Raw genomic sequence first — 17,247 nt, forward strand, 5'->3', positions numbered from 1 at the left:
AGGGCCCAAAGTGTTGACATCAAGCTTCTGGAGCTGGGATACACCACTGGGCCAAGTGGACCACCAAACACACAGTGAAATCCTTGGGCTTTGACAGGGTCTCAAATGAACCTTCTATCAGAAACAGCATGTACAGATACAGCTTGACTAACTCCTTATACACAATGGATAGTCTATAAACATGCACTGAATGAATGAATAAATGATTTTGAAAATCAGCATATTGTCAAGTTGTCCCCTGGTGACAGGTCACATTCCTAAGGATACTGAACAGAAAAGGGGATAATATATGGTGCCAAGAAAGAAGCAGTAAGGTTATTTAAAGATCAGCATCTTTTCCAGCCCACAGTAAAACTGTGTAAGTGGATGAAATAAATCTGCAAAAATCCCCAAACCTTCTACTATACCCCAACAGGGTATGGCTTGGTTTTGTTATTTATTATTTACTATTTGATTTGTCTAAGATGTCTTTGAAGACCACTATGAATTTCTTTTTTTTTTTTTTTGTTGAGACAGTCTCGCTTTGTCGCCCAGACTGGAGTGCAGTGGCCGGATCTCAGCTCACTGCAAGCTCCGCCTCCCGGGTTCACGCCATTCTCCTGCCTCAGCCTCCCGAGTAGCTGGGACTACAGGCGCCCACCACCACGCCCAGCTAGGTTTTTGTATTTTTTAGTAGAGACGGGGTTTCACCGTGTTAGCCAGGATGGTCTCGATCTCCTGACCTTGTGATCTGCCCGTCTCGGCCTCCCAAAGTGCTGGGATTACAGGCTTGAGCCACCGCGCCCGGCCTGAATTTTTTTTTAAACCGAAAATAATTCAGTATTATAAAGTCCTCCGTGGAAAAGTCTTCCTTATTCATTCTTTTGTCATCCTCCTCTTTTTACCCATGGCAAATAACCAGTGAAGCTCATATCCCTGCCATGACTTTTTCCTCCTCTTGCACAACCTACATTCCTGACAATCCTGTTAAACTAATTTGCACTAAGGTCTAAATGACTGACATAGTTGAACCTATTCTATCAGGATTCTTTATTAAAAAAGAAAAAACACAACAGACATTCATCTTCAATCTTTTTAATGTCTCAGGATACTTTTATAGCCAGGTGAACCTTCCAGTACCTCTGAAATCACTGTGCAGCATGACGACCTCTGTGGCTACTCATGCACTAGGCTTTGCCCATACCTAGACTTATGCACTGGTCTCATACCATTTACAGTGATTTTAAACTATACTCCTCAGCCATAATCTGAGGAAAGAGGACCAAAGTATCAGTTTAATTCCAAGCTTTGCTTGGCCAGAAGGAAAGCCTCTTCTAGATACCCTACTGAAAACAAGTCAGTGGTAGGCACCCACTTTATTTACATAACAAAAGTCCCATATATAGTGCAGTCAGTCACAATACTTAAAAGATTAAGCTGAGGGTGAAAGCTGCAAACACTGATTCCCCATGCTATGTTACATAGTAATCTAGAATATCTGTGGCCCAGATATAGACTAGTTAGCACTTGTTAGGTATAACTATGGTTTGAAGAATTGCTTGTAGCTAATCATGACACACATATCTGGCCTGGGATGTATATTTTGTAGTGGTTTCTCTGAAGAGATTTGCAAATGGAATTATTTAAATATGCTTATCATTAGCAGTTTAAAAAATGACACTTATTTTGGCAGGAGATTAATTTTTAACTTGGCAGCTGTTTTCAGACAGATTGTTGTCAGGTTATTACAGTGACTAACTTTGAAGGAAGGAGGAAATCTATGGGAGATTATTACGTTTTCAGACCTTCAAGCTTACAATTCCCAAAAGAGGCAAATTTTCTGTCAACACTGAGATACGGGGCCTCAAAAATGCTGCAATGTTTGCAATGCATCTTTAAGACCTGATTTCAATAATAACCCCACATGTCGAAAACTAAAAATATTCCTTAAAAGTGAAATTCTCCAAATACACTGTTCAATTGGTAAATTGGAGATTTATATGGAAGTACATTACAGAGGAGCAAGGTAATATATTGGAAAGGGCTCTGAACAGAAAGCTTGGAGACCTGCGTTCAGGTGCTAACTCTGAGATGATCACTAACCCGGTGGGCACCTGCAGATCTCGGCCTCAGTTTCCTCATCTGTTAGATGAGAGTATTTACAGAGGATCATTAAAGTGTTTTGGTGAAAAGTCCATGCACCTCTGAAACCAGCGCAGGTAGATCAAGTTTTGCCCAAGTTGTCCTGTAATGCACACAAAGACCACAGGGTGTCTCTCTACCTAATGCACAGCCTGGAAACCCACACACAGTTACCAGATCCCATTGCCCCTAATTTTATTGTCTTGACTTTCAGTCACCATTCGTTAGAAAGCCATGTCACCTAAAAGTCCAGACAATAAAACTGAGGGGCAATAACCCAAATTTATGTTTGGTTATTGGCTAGCAGAATAGAAAAGAGAAGGGCTTCTTGGAGAAATCTACTTGAACACAGCTTTGAATTTATTAGCAAATTTCTAGTTTATAATATAAAGTAACAAGTCACAAATCAAATTTCTATGAAACATCAGGATACATGACAGAAAGACCATAAAGTAGTCACCAATATTCCATCTGATTCCCTCTCATGAAAAAGAAACCCCAGATAATTATACTTCGAGCATCGTAGACGTAAGTCAGATTATTCTCAATCAGAAAAAGATGGCCCAAGATAACAAATTCACATCTTAGTTTAACGTAAAAAGCTCTCAGAATATACACTCTTCCAAAAATCTCAACCATAACCAACATGGAAATCTAATGTATTTTCCAATAAGAAGAAGCAAGAGTAAATTCAAAAAAATATAAAAAATGATTTAAACATTTTTTTTTAAAACAAACAGGCAATCAAATAAGATAGGTGAATTCATTAAAAAGATCCCCACTTGAATGTCTTGTAAGTCTTAAACTCAAATAATGTTCTTCAGTTCTCCCTTTGGGTCACATGAATCATAAATATAAAGGCACATAAGAATCTCCCGCTGCAAGACTCAGGATAATATGGTAGGCATAGGTTTGAAACACAACAAAGAAGTCATACCTTGAAATCGTATGTGGCATCTGGGTTTTCGTCACAGGCAATAACTTCTGGTGCCATCCAGTAGGGAGTTCCAATGAAAGTATTCCTCCTGCCCACAGTTCGATCAAGCTGGGCACTGACTCCAAAGTCCACTATTTAAGAGGAGAAAAGTAAATAAAGTCTATGATCTTAGGTTTTATAGAGCGATAAAATGAATGTGAATTATTTTATTGTGGTAAAATGTACATAACATAAAGTATATAATTTTGACCATTTTAACGGGTACATTTCTGGGGCACTAAGTACATCCACATTGTTGTGCAAACTTCACCACTATCCATCTCCAGAATTTCTCATCTTCCCCAGCTGAAACTTTGTACCTATTAAACAATAGCTCCCAATTTCCCTTGCCCCAGCCCCTGGCAATCATTCTACTTTCCCTCTCTATAAATTTGACTATTCTCACTACCTTGTATAAGTGGAATCATACAATATTTGTCTTTTTGTGACTGGCTTATTTCATTTAGTATAATGTTGTCAAGGTTCATCCACATTGTAGCATGTGTTAAGAATTTCCTTCCTTCTCAAGGTTAAATAATATTCCATTGTATTTTTGGACCACATTTGGTTTATCTGTTCACCTGTTGATGGGCACCTGGGTTGCTTCTATCTTTTCTATACTATGAATATGTTTTTAAACTGCATGTGTAACTGGATGAGGTGTACCAATGAGGAAGGCACAAAGAGTTACATTTGGTTACACCAAGGCTTCACAAGGACCAAAAATAGGTGTTAAAAAAAAGTAAGCTTGGTTGTCATAAAGGGTAGTATTTTGGGGATACGAAGCAAGTGATTAAAAGCAAAAGTCTGGAGTCAGACTGCCTAAGTTTGTATCTCATTTCTGCCACCTACTAGTGGTATGACCTAGGGCTAGTAGATCAATCTCTCTGAGCTTCGGTTTCCTAATCTGTAAAATGAGGATGATGACATCTACACAGAGTTGCTCTGATGTTTATGAGAGATAATCTATAGAAAATTGTCATACAGGGCCTGGCATATAATATACACTCAACAAGTAACTGTTAATTAGTGATGCAAGAAAGCTCTCAGGGTAGCTTATCTAGTTGATACATATATAACTGCTTAGCCTATATAATGCATACTTTTGTTTTTAAAAGAGAATATTCATGAGATGAGAAAGTTTGGCCCCAAATGTTAACTAAGAAAAAAAATGGGTATCATATATTTCAACAAAAAGGAAGAGCAAATGTTTGAGATATAAACATAGAAGATGTTTAAATCTCTTTGAAAACATACAATCATATGGACAGTGATCCTTTTCTAGATGACAAGTCACATATCCTACTGGATATTTTTCAATTCATGCTCTTACTCATATACACCAAACAGTCAAATGCATGTGGTAATTCTCTACTTTATTTGGACAGTCCCAGATTTGTTGCGGAAAGAGCTCTAATAGATATGCCAAAGAAAAGGATTCTCCCACTGATGCAAGTGGAGGTAATCAGTATGCACCTAAAGGAAAATATTGAGCATTCATTTTGTACAGGAGCCCAAGGTAATAACAAAATCAATGTAAATATAACTTAAACCTACAGGAAGATAGCAGGAATTGATTATTCTGAATATGCCTAACTGGGTATATTTTCATGGAAAAAAAATTGGGTCCTAGTGCTCTGTTATAGCAGCAACAATATAAACAAACTGTAAGATATAGGAGGCCATTTCAAACTTTGTCACTTCTAATCTTTGCTGAAACAAAGAAACTCAATTATTTCTATATATTGATTAAGCCAGTGGTTCTGTTCCCACATTATATATAATTCATTCCTCAGAATGCCTTGAGAAAATATTTTTTAAAATAGACAAACATTTTCCTTTCTATTTTTAGGGCAATGCCCTCCAAATCCACAGTGGCAAATTAACATTAATTTTTTAGAGCTGTTAATATAATCTCATCACTTCCTGCAATTCCAAGGCTCACAGGATTCTGCTCTTACCGAGTTTAACTTCTGCATTTTCAGTCAGCAAGACATTTTGCCCTTTAATATCTCGATGAATCACTTTATGCTGGTGCAGGTGACTCAGCCCCTGGAGTGATGGAGAGTTAAGAAGGGTTAATAGAAGCATAAGCCAACATGCCAATAAATTATTTTGAATGTTAAGGATCCAAAAACTTTACACTCACCCAGACATACTTTTCAGAATTATAATCACATCTTTCATGTGCTCATAGTGCTCTTCTAACTGTAGGTAATTGATCAATATACATTAAAATACACAGACAGTCCTTGCAATGCATGGTGCTGTGTTTAATGAAATGCTTGCATATCGGATCTGATTATCAGGTATCAGGGAACCACACAAGTGATTATATGGTTCCAACATGAACACGAGTTTCAGTTAATACTACTGTGAAAAGCGAGGACTGCCTGTATTTGCTAGTTTGAAACAGAACCATCTACACATTCTCTGTATAGAAAACTAACCTGATTTAACTGAATCCCTGCAGGATTTTTGGCAATATTTGAATTTAAAAGTTAAAATTTACTTTCTGTTATCCAATTTCATTGAATGATTGATTGATTGATTGAGACGGAGCCTTACTCTGTTGCCCAGGCTGGAATGCAATGGTGTGATCTAGGCTCACTGCAACCTCTGCCTCCTGGGTTCAAGCGACTGCCTCAGTCTCCAGAGTAGCTAGGATTACAGGTGCCCGCCACCACGCCAGGCTAATTTATTTTAGTAGAGACGGGGTTTCACCATGTTGGCCAGGCTGGTCTTGAACTCCTGACCTCAGGTGATCCACTCACCTCAGCCTCCCAAAGTGCTGGGAATCCAGGTGTGAGCCATAGCAGCCGGCCTCGTTATACAATTTTAATTAAGCACAGTAAAATATTTCTCAGACCAGCCAAGAAATTTCCCATTGGCTTTACCCATTGTGCCTTACATTTAAAAAGAAATACAGTTTCTATTTCCTTTGTTGGCATTTATCACTGTCATTTTTAGTTTATGCTATTTGCGACTTTGTGCTCATTATGTAAGATAATTATTCAGTGACAACTAAACCTGTTTGTGTTCCATTTCTTCATGAATTACTCTGTTTTTGGCTTCTTTGTGGTGTGAATTCTTTAACCTACAGACTTACTCTAAAGTAGTCAGATATTTTTCAGATAAATTATAATCTAAAAGAATCTAAAACTGGAGTCTTAAAGCGAATTATTTTATGCTAACACTTGATAATTCAATGTATCAGGTACCCAAGTGTACTTTATTATTTATAATTTTTTGTTCTTTTAATCTTCTCCACAACAACAAAGTCATGGTATGAAAAATGAAGTTGACAGGAAAAGAAACAAAACTGGATATCTGAATTCTCTTGTCAAAGAAATTCAGCATGAGAGTACAGAGGTCCAAGAAGACCCACATATACATTTAGAAATATCACAAAACATAAACCATGTTATAGAAGGGTTTGAGGCACTGGTTTAGGTCTTTAAAAATTGCCTTTCTTATCTGTTCAGTTTGTCACAAGGTAGGCATCTAGCAGGTTTAAATGTGTGGTTTTCACAGTGTTTATGTACCCTATAAATCCTTAAGAGAGGGACTGAAGATCCCTTTCCCTCCTTCACCACTGAAGTGGTTGAAAGCAGATACCAGAGCATGGAAGTGAGCCAAAAGTTCTTCTAATGAGATCATACAATGCATGGAGGTCATCTCTAAAACCTCTTGTGGCCAGAGACCTTTGGGTGATCAAGTGTCTCTTCCAGTGAGTCATGTCTGAAATGCCGGTATCATTTCCAAGAATGTACTGGAAAAGGAGGAACGCCATTGTTTCCACACATTGAGAATGTGTGAAAGGTATTGAGAGATGCTCATGTGATGAAACATCCCTGCTGCTTTTAGAACCAAGATGAGATCAAATGACTGATCCTCTGGAGGGTTCCCCAGCAGTGCAGAAAGGCGTATCGGGCAGATCCAGCCCTAGAGACCTGACAGGTTCTTGGCACCCACTGAGTGGCCAGGATGACTACATAATCCATCATGCTCTACTGAATGAGCAAAATTTTAAGTCAGAAATTCAAAGTAAGTTTGCATAATGGCACATCAAAACAGAGACAAACGTCAGATGTGAAGGAAATCAACAGCCAGGCCTCCTTGTTTCCCCTCAAATTTTGTTTTGTCTTCTGTTTAAAAACACAAAATATATAATTTATATTTTTGCCTACCCCAAGCCATGGATGTATGTGTTTTTTCTTAAGAGGTTTAATTTTTATATTTTTCCCATTTATATCTATAACCCAGCTGGAATAAATTTTTGAATATGGTATGTAGCAGGTATCAAGTTTCATGTTTTCTTATGGATATTCAACTGATCAAGTACTATTTACTGATAAAAGCACCCTTTCTTTTGTCACAGACCAGGTGTCCATATGATGTGGGTCTGGTTCCTGGATCCTTGATTCTGTTCCTTTGGCTATTGTCTAATCTTGTAACAATACTACTCTGTCTTAATTTATTAGTAGCTTTATAATAAATCCTGATAACTGGTAGCATAAATCCTCCAGCTTTGTTCTTCTTCTTCAAGATTGCCTTGGTTATTCTTGGCCCTTTGCATTTCTACATGTTTGAAAATCAGCTTTATAAATTTCCACAAATATACCTATAGGAATTTTAATCGGAAGTTCAATGAAACCATGGATCAAACTGGGTAGAAATGACATCTTAACAATATTGAGTAATCTGTGAAATAATATATGCCTCCATTTATTAAGGTCTTCTTTAATATTTCTCAGTGATATTTTGTAGTATAGAAGTCATTCACATCAATGTTACAATTTTAAAATTCCATTTTCTATTTGCCTTTTCCTAATTTGGTTTGCATTTAATGAACAGACATCATCTTCTTATGCCTTCCTTCTTTTTAACTTCTATGCATTTCATCCATTCACCCAAAGCATATAATCTGTCTCTCAAAGGCATACCTTGAACACACAGTAAAAAGTTTTAACTTTTGTTCCCTTAAATTAAGAAGGCAGAGCTTATAAATAAACAACAATGGCCAGGAAGATCCAGTAAGAATGCTCAGTAGACATAATAATCTCCATACTAGTAGGAAGGGATGATTAAGCTAGTCTGAATGAACTAAAATATGCCCAGTTACTTTCTTCTTCCTGAACTCAGGTCAGCAAATATGATACAATTGTCTAGATTTCCTGATTGGGGGATGTATGGGAAAACTGGCCAAACAGGCAGTCTTGTTCAGCTATTTTGATTAGTTTAAGCGATTAGGTCACAAAGATTTATTTTTAAAGGTAAAATCAGTTAAACTAGGTTGTATGTATAGGAATGACTAAAGTCACACAATCCTTATAAACTTTATATGGTGAGAAGGTATTACACCATTAGAGATAATATATTAATTATAAACTTTCACAAACAGATAAATGAGTGATCAAAACATCTCTTAAAATAATTCATTTCCTAAGTGGAACACTGTCTTTATGATCTAAAATCAGGTTTCTAATTGGAAACAGCATTGAAAATGAATCCCTTATTAAGATAAATCACCCAATGTCAACCTAAATGAAAATATGCTCATGGCCTATCTCCAGAACGGCGCTTACTTCCATCAGAGCAGACCTTCACACCAAACTACCACCAGCACCACCACCACTGACAGGATAAACTTTTAAAGAGTTTTTGATATGCTTATGAATTTCACTGGAAAGTCACAAAATTCAGTCCCTCCTAAGATATCATGTGTTGCTTGAAGACTTTGGGAGGTGGGCCAGTCCCCACTCATAACCTACCCGTAAGATTTCCCTGCAGATGTATGCAATCCACTCCTCTTTCAACGTGTTACCCTTCGTGTTCTTGATCAGGTCGGTGACAGAGCCAGCACCACAAAACTCCATCACCAACTGGCAAAGGAAGCAAACAAACCATTATTTTAATGATGCTTCACAGCTTCCATTAAGTTGGGGTAAGAAAGCACAAGCAATTGGCTGCTCTGGAATGCCATTCCTGCAAAGAAAAAGTAATCATAAAAAAATATAAAACACAAGCTTTTACCTTCACATATTCCCAAAATGATATAAAGGAAACATTATTTGAAAATTTTTCAACCTGTAAGTTATAGTTGAAAATTCAGGAAACTCTCCATATTCTTTTTTTTTTTTTTTTTTAAATGGGAGCAGGTAGGTGACTCAGACAAAATTGAGAATATCTCTGTTTTTACTCAGCAGTCAAATTTTCACATAAAAGTAGCATTATTCCCCCTTCGGAAAGAACTGTGGTTCTCTAGTGTCCCAACTTAGGGTTACAGAAGTGCACACTGTTTATGTTACTGGTTTGTAAGTGGCACTGTAGGCTGTCAGTGTAGGAACTATCTGTTTTTAATTAACTTCAGCGAATGTTCCCAGGAGGTTGGACACATCAAATAAATTCAATAAACAATAAACTCTAATTTAGCACCTTTCATGCAAAAGCTCCAAGCACTCTATAAATATAAACTCATTACAGTACTTAGCAACTTATAAAATAGGCAGAAAATAAACATCACCCTTACTTAATGGGGATGTAGAGACCCTACGGAAAAAAAAAGCCATCTATGTGCTTTTACATGCATTTTCTAGGCTTAGAAAAACACATCCATTTCCAGACTTTTACCTTCAAAAATATCTTCAACAAAGGTCACCTTACTATGTACTTATGTATTTTTTTATAATTATACAAAAAGAATTCAGAATAACTAGCAATCAATTCCTGACTTGGTAATAGAGACAGAACTAAAACGGAGCCACAATAAAATCACATTGATGGCTTTGGCTTTGTCCAAATCTACATTCCTGATTTTAGCACTATGTTTCCAGGTCCTAAAAGATACTTCATCAGGCTCCAAAATCTTCAGGCAGAAACTATATTTTCTTTTTCTTTGTATACCTAATGGAAACTGAATAAAAGCTCATGAAACGCATTTCATGAGTGAGTTTCCAAAGCCTGTTCTGACTTGTCTTCTTATGATTCCATAAAGGCTAGGGAAACCTTTCCACCTCTTCCAAGAAGCCAGAGAAGTTTCAAGACCTATAAGTGTTTATAGGGAAATTTGGGAAGTGCCACAAGTAGATTACATTCCAACCAGATAAAAGTTGGGAAATTACAATATGTAATAGCCCAGAAACTATCAAAGACCACAAAATCATGTCAAAAAGGATTCAATTTGATGAGAATCCCAGTGGTGAAAGATGGAATAATTTGAGCATTGATAAGAGTAATAGCTCCAATGTGTAGAAACACTTTAAATGTGCTTAATTAAATGCCTTAACAAAGTCACCCCCCACCCAAAGGATATGACTGGCACTGTTAGAAAAAAATAACAAACCAACTTATTTTGAGAGCTGGCAAATAAAAGGAAAGACTGAAGAGTCTATACTGCCTTTTTTATACAAATCTTACCACTGGGTAGTTGAATAATAAAAGAGAGAAAGTTTCTCCTCATACAAAAGTAGGTATTCCATCTAATAAATGAAGAAGACATAGTAGAATTAGAATGCCAGCATTTTGTGCCTCCTAATAAGCTAGCAGACTCACGCAGTGATCATCAATGACTGTTAACATTTTAAAAAGTAAATACAATTTGCCTCTTGATAAAAGAACACACATTACCTAGGAAGTAGTACTGCCAAAAATAAAAACAAAAATCTGAACCTGATCAAGCCACTAGCTCCAATCACCAATTTACAGGAAATTCAGAGGACTGAGGTACATGTAACATCATGGGGATACAATCAACAAAATCTAGACCAGGATACTAGTCAAGACAAAGAGTTTTTTCAACACTTAAATTGCAAGGGAGAAAAAAAGAGATGCAAAGAAAACCTATAGATTTAAAAACACTTAAAAAGATATACCAACAAATAGAAATGGGTGCACCGTATTTAGATATTTTTTTTTTAAAAGAGAGATATCACAAATTTTGAGATAATTACAATTCTGAATACAGACTTAGATATTTGATGATACTCAAGAAATCTGCTTAATTTTTTTTTTTTTTTTTTTGAGACAGAGTCTTGCTCTGTCGCCCAGGCTGGAGTGCAGTGGTCCCATCTCAGCTCACCGCAAGCTCCACCTCCCGGGTTCATGCCATTCTCCCACCTCAGCCTTCTGAGTAGCTGGGACTACAGGCACCCACCACCACACCTGGCTAAATTTTTTTTTTTTTGTATTTTTAGTAGAGAAGGGGTTTCACTGTGTTAGCCGGGATGATCTCGATCTCCTGACCTTGTGATCCGCCCACCTCAGCCTCCCAAAGTGCTGGGATTACAGGCGTGAGCCACCACGCCTGGCCAATATTTTTAAAGTGTAATGATGGTACTGTAGTTTTGCAAAAAGAAGGTCTTATCTTTTAGAGAAAAATGCCAAAATACTTACGGATAAAATTATATGACAGTTTCTTCTACAAATAGTGCTGAGACAACTGGATATTCACATGCAAAAAAAGTTATACCTTTACCTCACACGCTATACAAAAAAAATAACTCAAAATGGATCAAAGACCTAAATATAAGAGCTAACACGATAAAACTTTCAGGAGAAATCATAGGGGTAACTCTCCTTGACCTTAGATTTAGCAATGGCTTCTTAGATATGACAACAAATGCACAAGCACCACAATTTAAAAAAAAAATAGAAAAAATTAATTTTATCAAAATTATAAACATTTGTGAATGAAAGAACACTATCAAGATAGTGAAAAGACAGCCCACAGAATGGGAAAAGTATCTGCAAATCATATATCTGATAAAGGTCTACTATCCAGAATATATAAGGAACTCTTACAACTCAATAATAGAAAGACAAGCAACCCAATTTAAAAATGAGAAAAGGACTTGAATAGACATTCCTCCAAAGAAGACATACAAATGGCTAACAATGACATGTAGAGATGCTTGATGTCATTAGTTATTAGGAAAATACCAAAACCACAATGAGATATCACTTTAAATCTACTAGGATGGATATTAATTTAAGAAGAAAAGAAGGCGGAAAATCACAAGTATTGGTGAGGATGTGGAGAAACTGGAACCTCTATACATTGCTAATGGTAATGTAAAATGGTACTCGGTCACTGTGGTGAACAGTTAATGGGTTCCTCAATAAGTTACACATAGAGTTGACACATGATTCAGCAATTCCACTTCTAGATGTATACTCAAAAGAACTGAAAACAGGTGTTCAAACAAAAACTTGTACATGAATGTTCAAAGTAGCACTATTCACAATAGACAAAAAGCAGAAATAACCAAAATGTCCATCAACAGAAGAAGAGATAAACAAAATGTGGGATATCCGTACAATAAAATATTATTCAGCCACGGAACGGAATGAAATACTGATGCATGATATGTGGATGAATCACGAAATCATTATGCTAAGTGAAAGAGAAGCCAGACAAAAAAGGCCATATATTGTATGGTTCCATTTCTATGAAATATCCAAAACAGGCAATCCATAGAGACAGAAGCAGACTAGTGGATGCCAGGGACTGGGGGTAGGGGTAACAGGAATGACTACTTAATGGGTACACCATCTTCTTTTGGGGTGATGGAAATGTGCTGGCACTAGACACTCATGATGATTGCATAACATTGTGACTATATTTAATCATAATGAGTTATACATTCTAAAGCAGTTAAAATTTAGGTAAATTTTATGTTATGTTTATGTTATCAGAATTTTAAAAAATGATATAAGTTTTGTTTCAAACTAACTAGAAGGGGCAACGTAGATGGGCATGTGGATGGGTGGAATTGGCTGCTGGTTAAAGGCTGTTGGGGCTAGTTTTGGGCACATAGGTGTTCTTTACACTGTTCTGCCTATTTTTGTATATGTTTAGGATTCTCCACAACACAAAGTTAAAGAAAGTCCCATTATGCAGCAAATCAGGGTTCAATGCCAGCAGGATGGACCAAAGAAACATCTTTTGGTAGCAGGAAACGAATATTTTCCTGAGTTAGCAAAACATGTTTGTGTCCCTTCTCTTAAATCCCATTTTGAAAAGTACATTGACCAGGCCTCCTGTGAATACATCCATTGCTCCTGTATCAGCTGGAGAAAATGTCCCACCACTGAGCTCTATTAGGCCATGTAATTATAGCTCCCAAGGAAAGCAATGGAAGCCCAGTGACTCGAGTCTTTCAAAATTAGATTGGACAAAATACTTTCAAATATTCAGTAGAAAACAATCCTACTCTAGCCAGGCACTACTGTCAGTGATTTCTATAATTTGCTTTTCCATTCAGCTCCAGCTAAAGGCTGCTAAATTCCTTTCATCTCACTATGGAACAAAATGATTGTTAAATTATATAATGGAATTAAAAAACAAAAAAAAAGAAAAAAAAAAACAGCACTTGCTAGCAATCGGTTCCTACAGCCACACAGCAACGCTGATAATTACTGCCTCCGCACAGCAGGGACCCTCCCTCCCCATAAGTAACCTCATCACATTAATAAACAGAAACAGAGCTCAACATGCCAAGCTCAGCAGTGATAAGTCAATAACTTCACATCTCACAAGTAAGAAATAATGGGTCATTAACATTCTCCCTGAAAGAAAGTTCTCAAAGAGTTCATACTGGGATAATAATATTTTCTAACATTTACTGAGAATTTACCATGTGCCAGGCACTGGGTGAAGTGATTTACAAATACTTCGTTAATTCTTCTTCACCTAACTTCCTTTTTCTGTATTTGGAAATAGAGCTTAGTTACAGTCTGCCCATTATCCATAGTCTATGCTCATTAAGTAACTTGAGCACGGTGAAAGCACGTTGCTCCCTCAATTACTAGTTATGTGTCCTTGGGTATGTTCCCCAGCCACCCTGGGCTTAGCACTGTCTCTGTCCCCACCACTACCACTCTGATAAAATACAAAATAAAAGCATCGACCTTACAGGTTTGATGTGAACATTAATTGTGTCTGTGGATATAAAGCTCCTAGCAGCCAAAAATCTCAAGATGTATTTATGATGTTTCTATTCTTTGGTCTATTTTGCATTTATAAAAATGCAAAAAGAAAGAGTTTCTGACATGGAAGATAGCATCAATACCTCCCTAATGTCCACTTCACTTGGATGGTGAAGAGACAGGTCTGAAAGATGTTTGCCAAAGGCACTGGGCACATTTTTCTAAAACCTCTATTAATGAAAGGGCACCAGGGACACATGTCTTTTTTTTAAGTTTGTACCACACAGCAAGAAGACACAGCGGTGCATTCCAGGGCAATGGATCTTTTTATTTGGAAGGCAGTAGTGATGGGGGTGGGGGAATTTTGAATGAATCTTACACTTGAAATTTTCACTCAACACCACCTAAATATACAACTGGGTCAGAAACTTAAATAAACATGCATACCACTTGAGAAGAAAGAAGGAAGGTCAAGCTGAAGGTGGTTGGGGGCAGGATGGGGACTTGGCCTGAACCTGGAAGAGGTGTCCATAAAAAGCACAGTGTGGAGCAACCAACTTATTAGAGAAAAGAATTGCTTGGATTATTTAGACATGGGTAGTTATTACTATCTAAATAACAAAGGTTAATTTTTAAAAGCCAAAGAGTTCTGACACATCACAATTTGCATGGTTGATTGTCAGCAGTTTTTGTTAGTCGTCGTGTTTCTGACAAGTAGGATGTTTTCTCGTAGAGGTTGGTCGGGGTTACTCAGTATGCCTTCCTGTGCTTCTCCCCTCTCCAGGACAGTATTTAAAGGGTCTTCAGCCTCAGCTGATTCCAGAAGACATTTCAGAATACTGAGTCAGCACTGAGGTTCTCTCTTCACAAGAGACAGGGGGCCTTTAGCATGGAATCACCAGATGTGGTCGCTTCTAAACTTCCCTTTCCAGCCCTAATAACCTCTGAAAGAATTTTAAAAGATTTACTCTCAAAGGCAGTCAAAGGTTTGGATGATTCCTGGGGTCTCTAAAGTGTTCACTCCCTTGCTAGTTTATTGGTTTTAAGTTCCTGTAATGAGAAACGAAGTCTTACGATGTTATTTTACAACTGCAGATACTTACCCAGTATACCCTGACAGGAACTAATTCCTCCCAAATGTCACTAGTCAGTCACCCACAAGAATAAATGACTGCTAACACATCCCTTCTCTTTTACAGTAAAAGGAGGGGTTGGAGGCAGGGGGCAGGAAGAGGTGCAAGCGGGAAGATGAAGGTCTTCCTGAAGTGAGAAGAGTTTGCACCAAGCAGTTTAAAGGGCACCCTAAGAAAATAATAGGGGCCAGGCAGGGTGGCTCACACCTATGATCCCAGCACTTTGGGAGGCGAAGGCGGGTGGATCACCTGAGGTCGGGAGTTCGAGACCAGTCTGACCAACATGGAGAAACCCCATCTCTACTAAAAATACAAAATTAGCCAGGTGTGGTGGTGCATGCCTGTAATCTCAGCTACTCGGGAGGCTGAGGCAGGAGAGTTGCTTGAACCCAGGCAGCGAAGGTTGCGGTGAGCCGAGATCATGCCATTGCACTCCAGCCTGGGCAACAAGAGCGAAACTCTATCTCAAAAGAAATAAACAAATAAATATAAATAAAAATAAATAATAGGAAGAATAAACTTCCAAGAACACAATTCTGCAAAGATTTAACCCAGAAACATCAATGAGGCACAGAGTATTTTCATCATGTGTGGCTGAAAATAACCACAGATCTCATCTGCATGATTTATGATAGTGGAAACAAAGTCCAAACTCAGTAACTTTGGTACAGAAGGCTGCTTTATATGCAAAAGGTAGTTTAAGTCTCAAAATATAAAATGTGTGTATAGAAATACAAAATATAAAAATTGGTAGGTATACATATGAATACATGTATCATTTCAATCAACTGAAGTAAAGTAAAGCCTGGGAATTTCAACTTTTAAAAAGCAACTTCAATGGCCTTTTACATTCATTTTTAAACTAGCATGTACTCTGTGTGTGTGTGTGTGTGTGTGTGTGTGTGTGCGCGTGTGTATAAAAAACCTCTTGGCTTCTGAATTATATTTTTAGACTGGGAAAGAGAATGCTTGAACTATAAATTTTAAGACTTCCAAAGATAAAAATTTGAGTTCCAAGGATGGGAAGTGTCCTAGACTTTGTAATAAAGCTTCTGGATAGTGAACAACTCTATACCTTGAACATGGCAAAGAAAGTTTCAATATACTGAGCCAACTAGTATTTTTATCAACAGCAAGTCGGCCCAAAGGACAGGCCCACTATAAATGCTCAAGTTGCCTATGTCTAAAGAGACAGACAACCCAGAGTCAGTACGACAGCATTCAAGGAAATGTTATGGACATTAGCTGCATCTTGTATTTGGTGTCTGGAGTCAAATTTCACAGTATGCATGTAAAGTTTTCTGCATATATATATATATTTTTTTTTTGGTAGGAATAAGTCACTACATGTCAATTTTGTCCAAAGATCCAATCATAGAAGCTAACTTTAAGGTTGAAGAAATTTGCAACTCCGCATCTCAGAATGTTACACCCAAATAGAAGAATGTGGGGTGAGGAATGGTGAGCCAGTTTTCAGACAGGTTGAAAATAGAAAAAGAAAAGAAATTGCTAGCTTTAGAGCATTTAGGACTAATCATCTTGATTGTTGAGGATTTTGAGAAACACAGCATAAGTAGGTACATAGACTTTGGCTCAAAAGTCATCTAAAAAAAGGAATCAAAAGGGTTGTATGGACCATTAGCAAAATAACTTTGAGTACATATCAAGTCTTCCTTTCGCTTAGATGAAAAGAAGTTTAAACAAAGTTCAAATGAAATTCTTTGGGACAAAAGAAGAGATCAATTGCACATTCTTATCAAAGAATCACCCATTATTTCATAAAATGGCTCTATTAAAGTTCAATTCACACTAGTTGCAAAGTATTAATTTACGTGTAGCTTCAGATCTGTTTCTGTCTACGTAACTTACCTTGTGTCTCTATAGGTCTTGCAAAGTGGCAGCTCTGAAACTGGGAGACTGTTTACAATCATTCCTCTTACCATGTTAGGCATATATATCTCTGCCAAATTCAACCTTTTAAAAATTTCTGCTCACAAATAACAAGACTAAATAACTCCTCCAGACAAGTGACCTAGGCTCTGTATATGAAGGAAAGGAGTTATTTACTTATAAAATAACAAACACTAA

At 37.3% G+C, this 17,247-nt stretch overlaps 1 protein-coding gene across 17 annotated transcripts in view; it reads right to left on the reverse strand.

The window, feature by feature from the left end:
• Positions 1–17,247, reverse strand: part of TNIK (TRAF2 and NCK interacting kinase) — a 409,008-nt gene that overhangs the window by 137,095 nt on the left and 254,666 nt on the right. For all 17 annotated transcript variants that reach the window (XM_074031398.1, XM_074031397.1, XM_045385097.2 and 14 more), the window contains 3 exons: positions 8,872–8,982; positions 5,059–5,149; positions 3,059–3,189 (listed from right to left, as the gene is read on the reverse strand). In XM_074031398.1, the coding sequence (XP_073887499.1) occupies positions 3,059–3,189; positions 5,059–5,149; positions 8,872–8,982 (333 nt within the window). The remainder of the gene's footprint in view (positions 1–3,058; positions 3,190–5,058; positions 5,150–8,871; positions 8,983–17,247) is intronic.

Source organism: Macaca fascicularis, chromosome 2, assembly GCF_037993035.2.
Source record: "Macaca fascicularis isolate 582-1 chromosome 2, T2T-MFA8v1.1".
Classification (NCBI taxonomy): domain Eukaryota; kingdom Metazoa; phylum Chordata; class Mammalia; order Primates; family Cercopithecidae; genus Macaca; species Macaca fascicularis.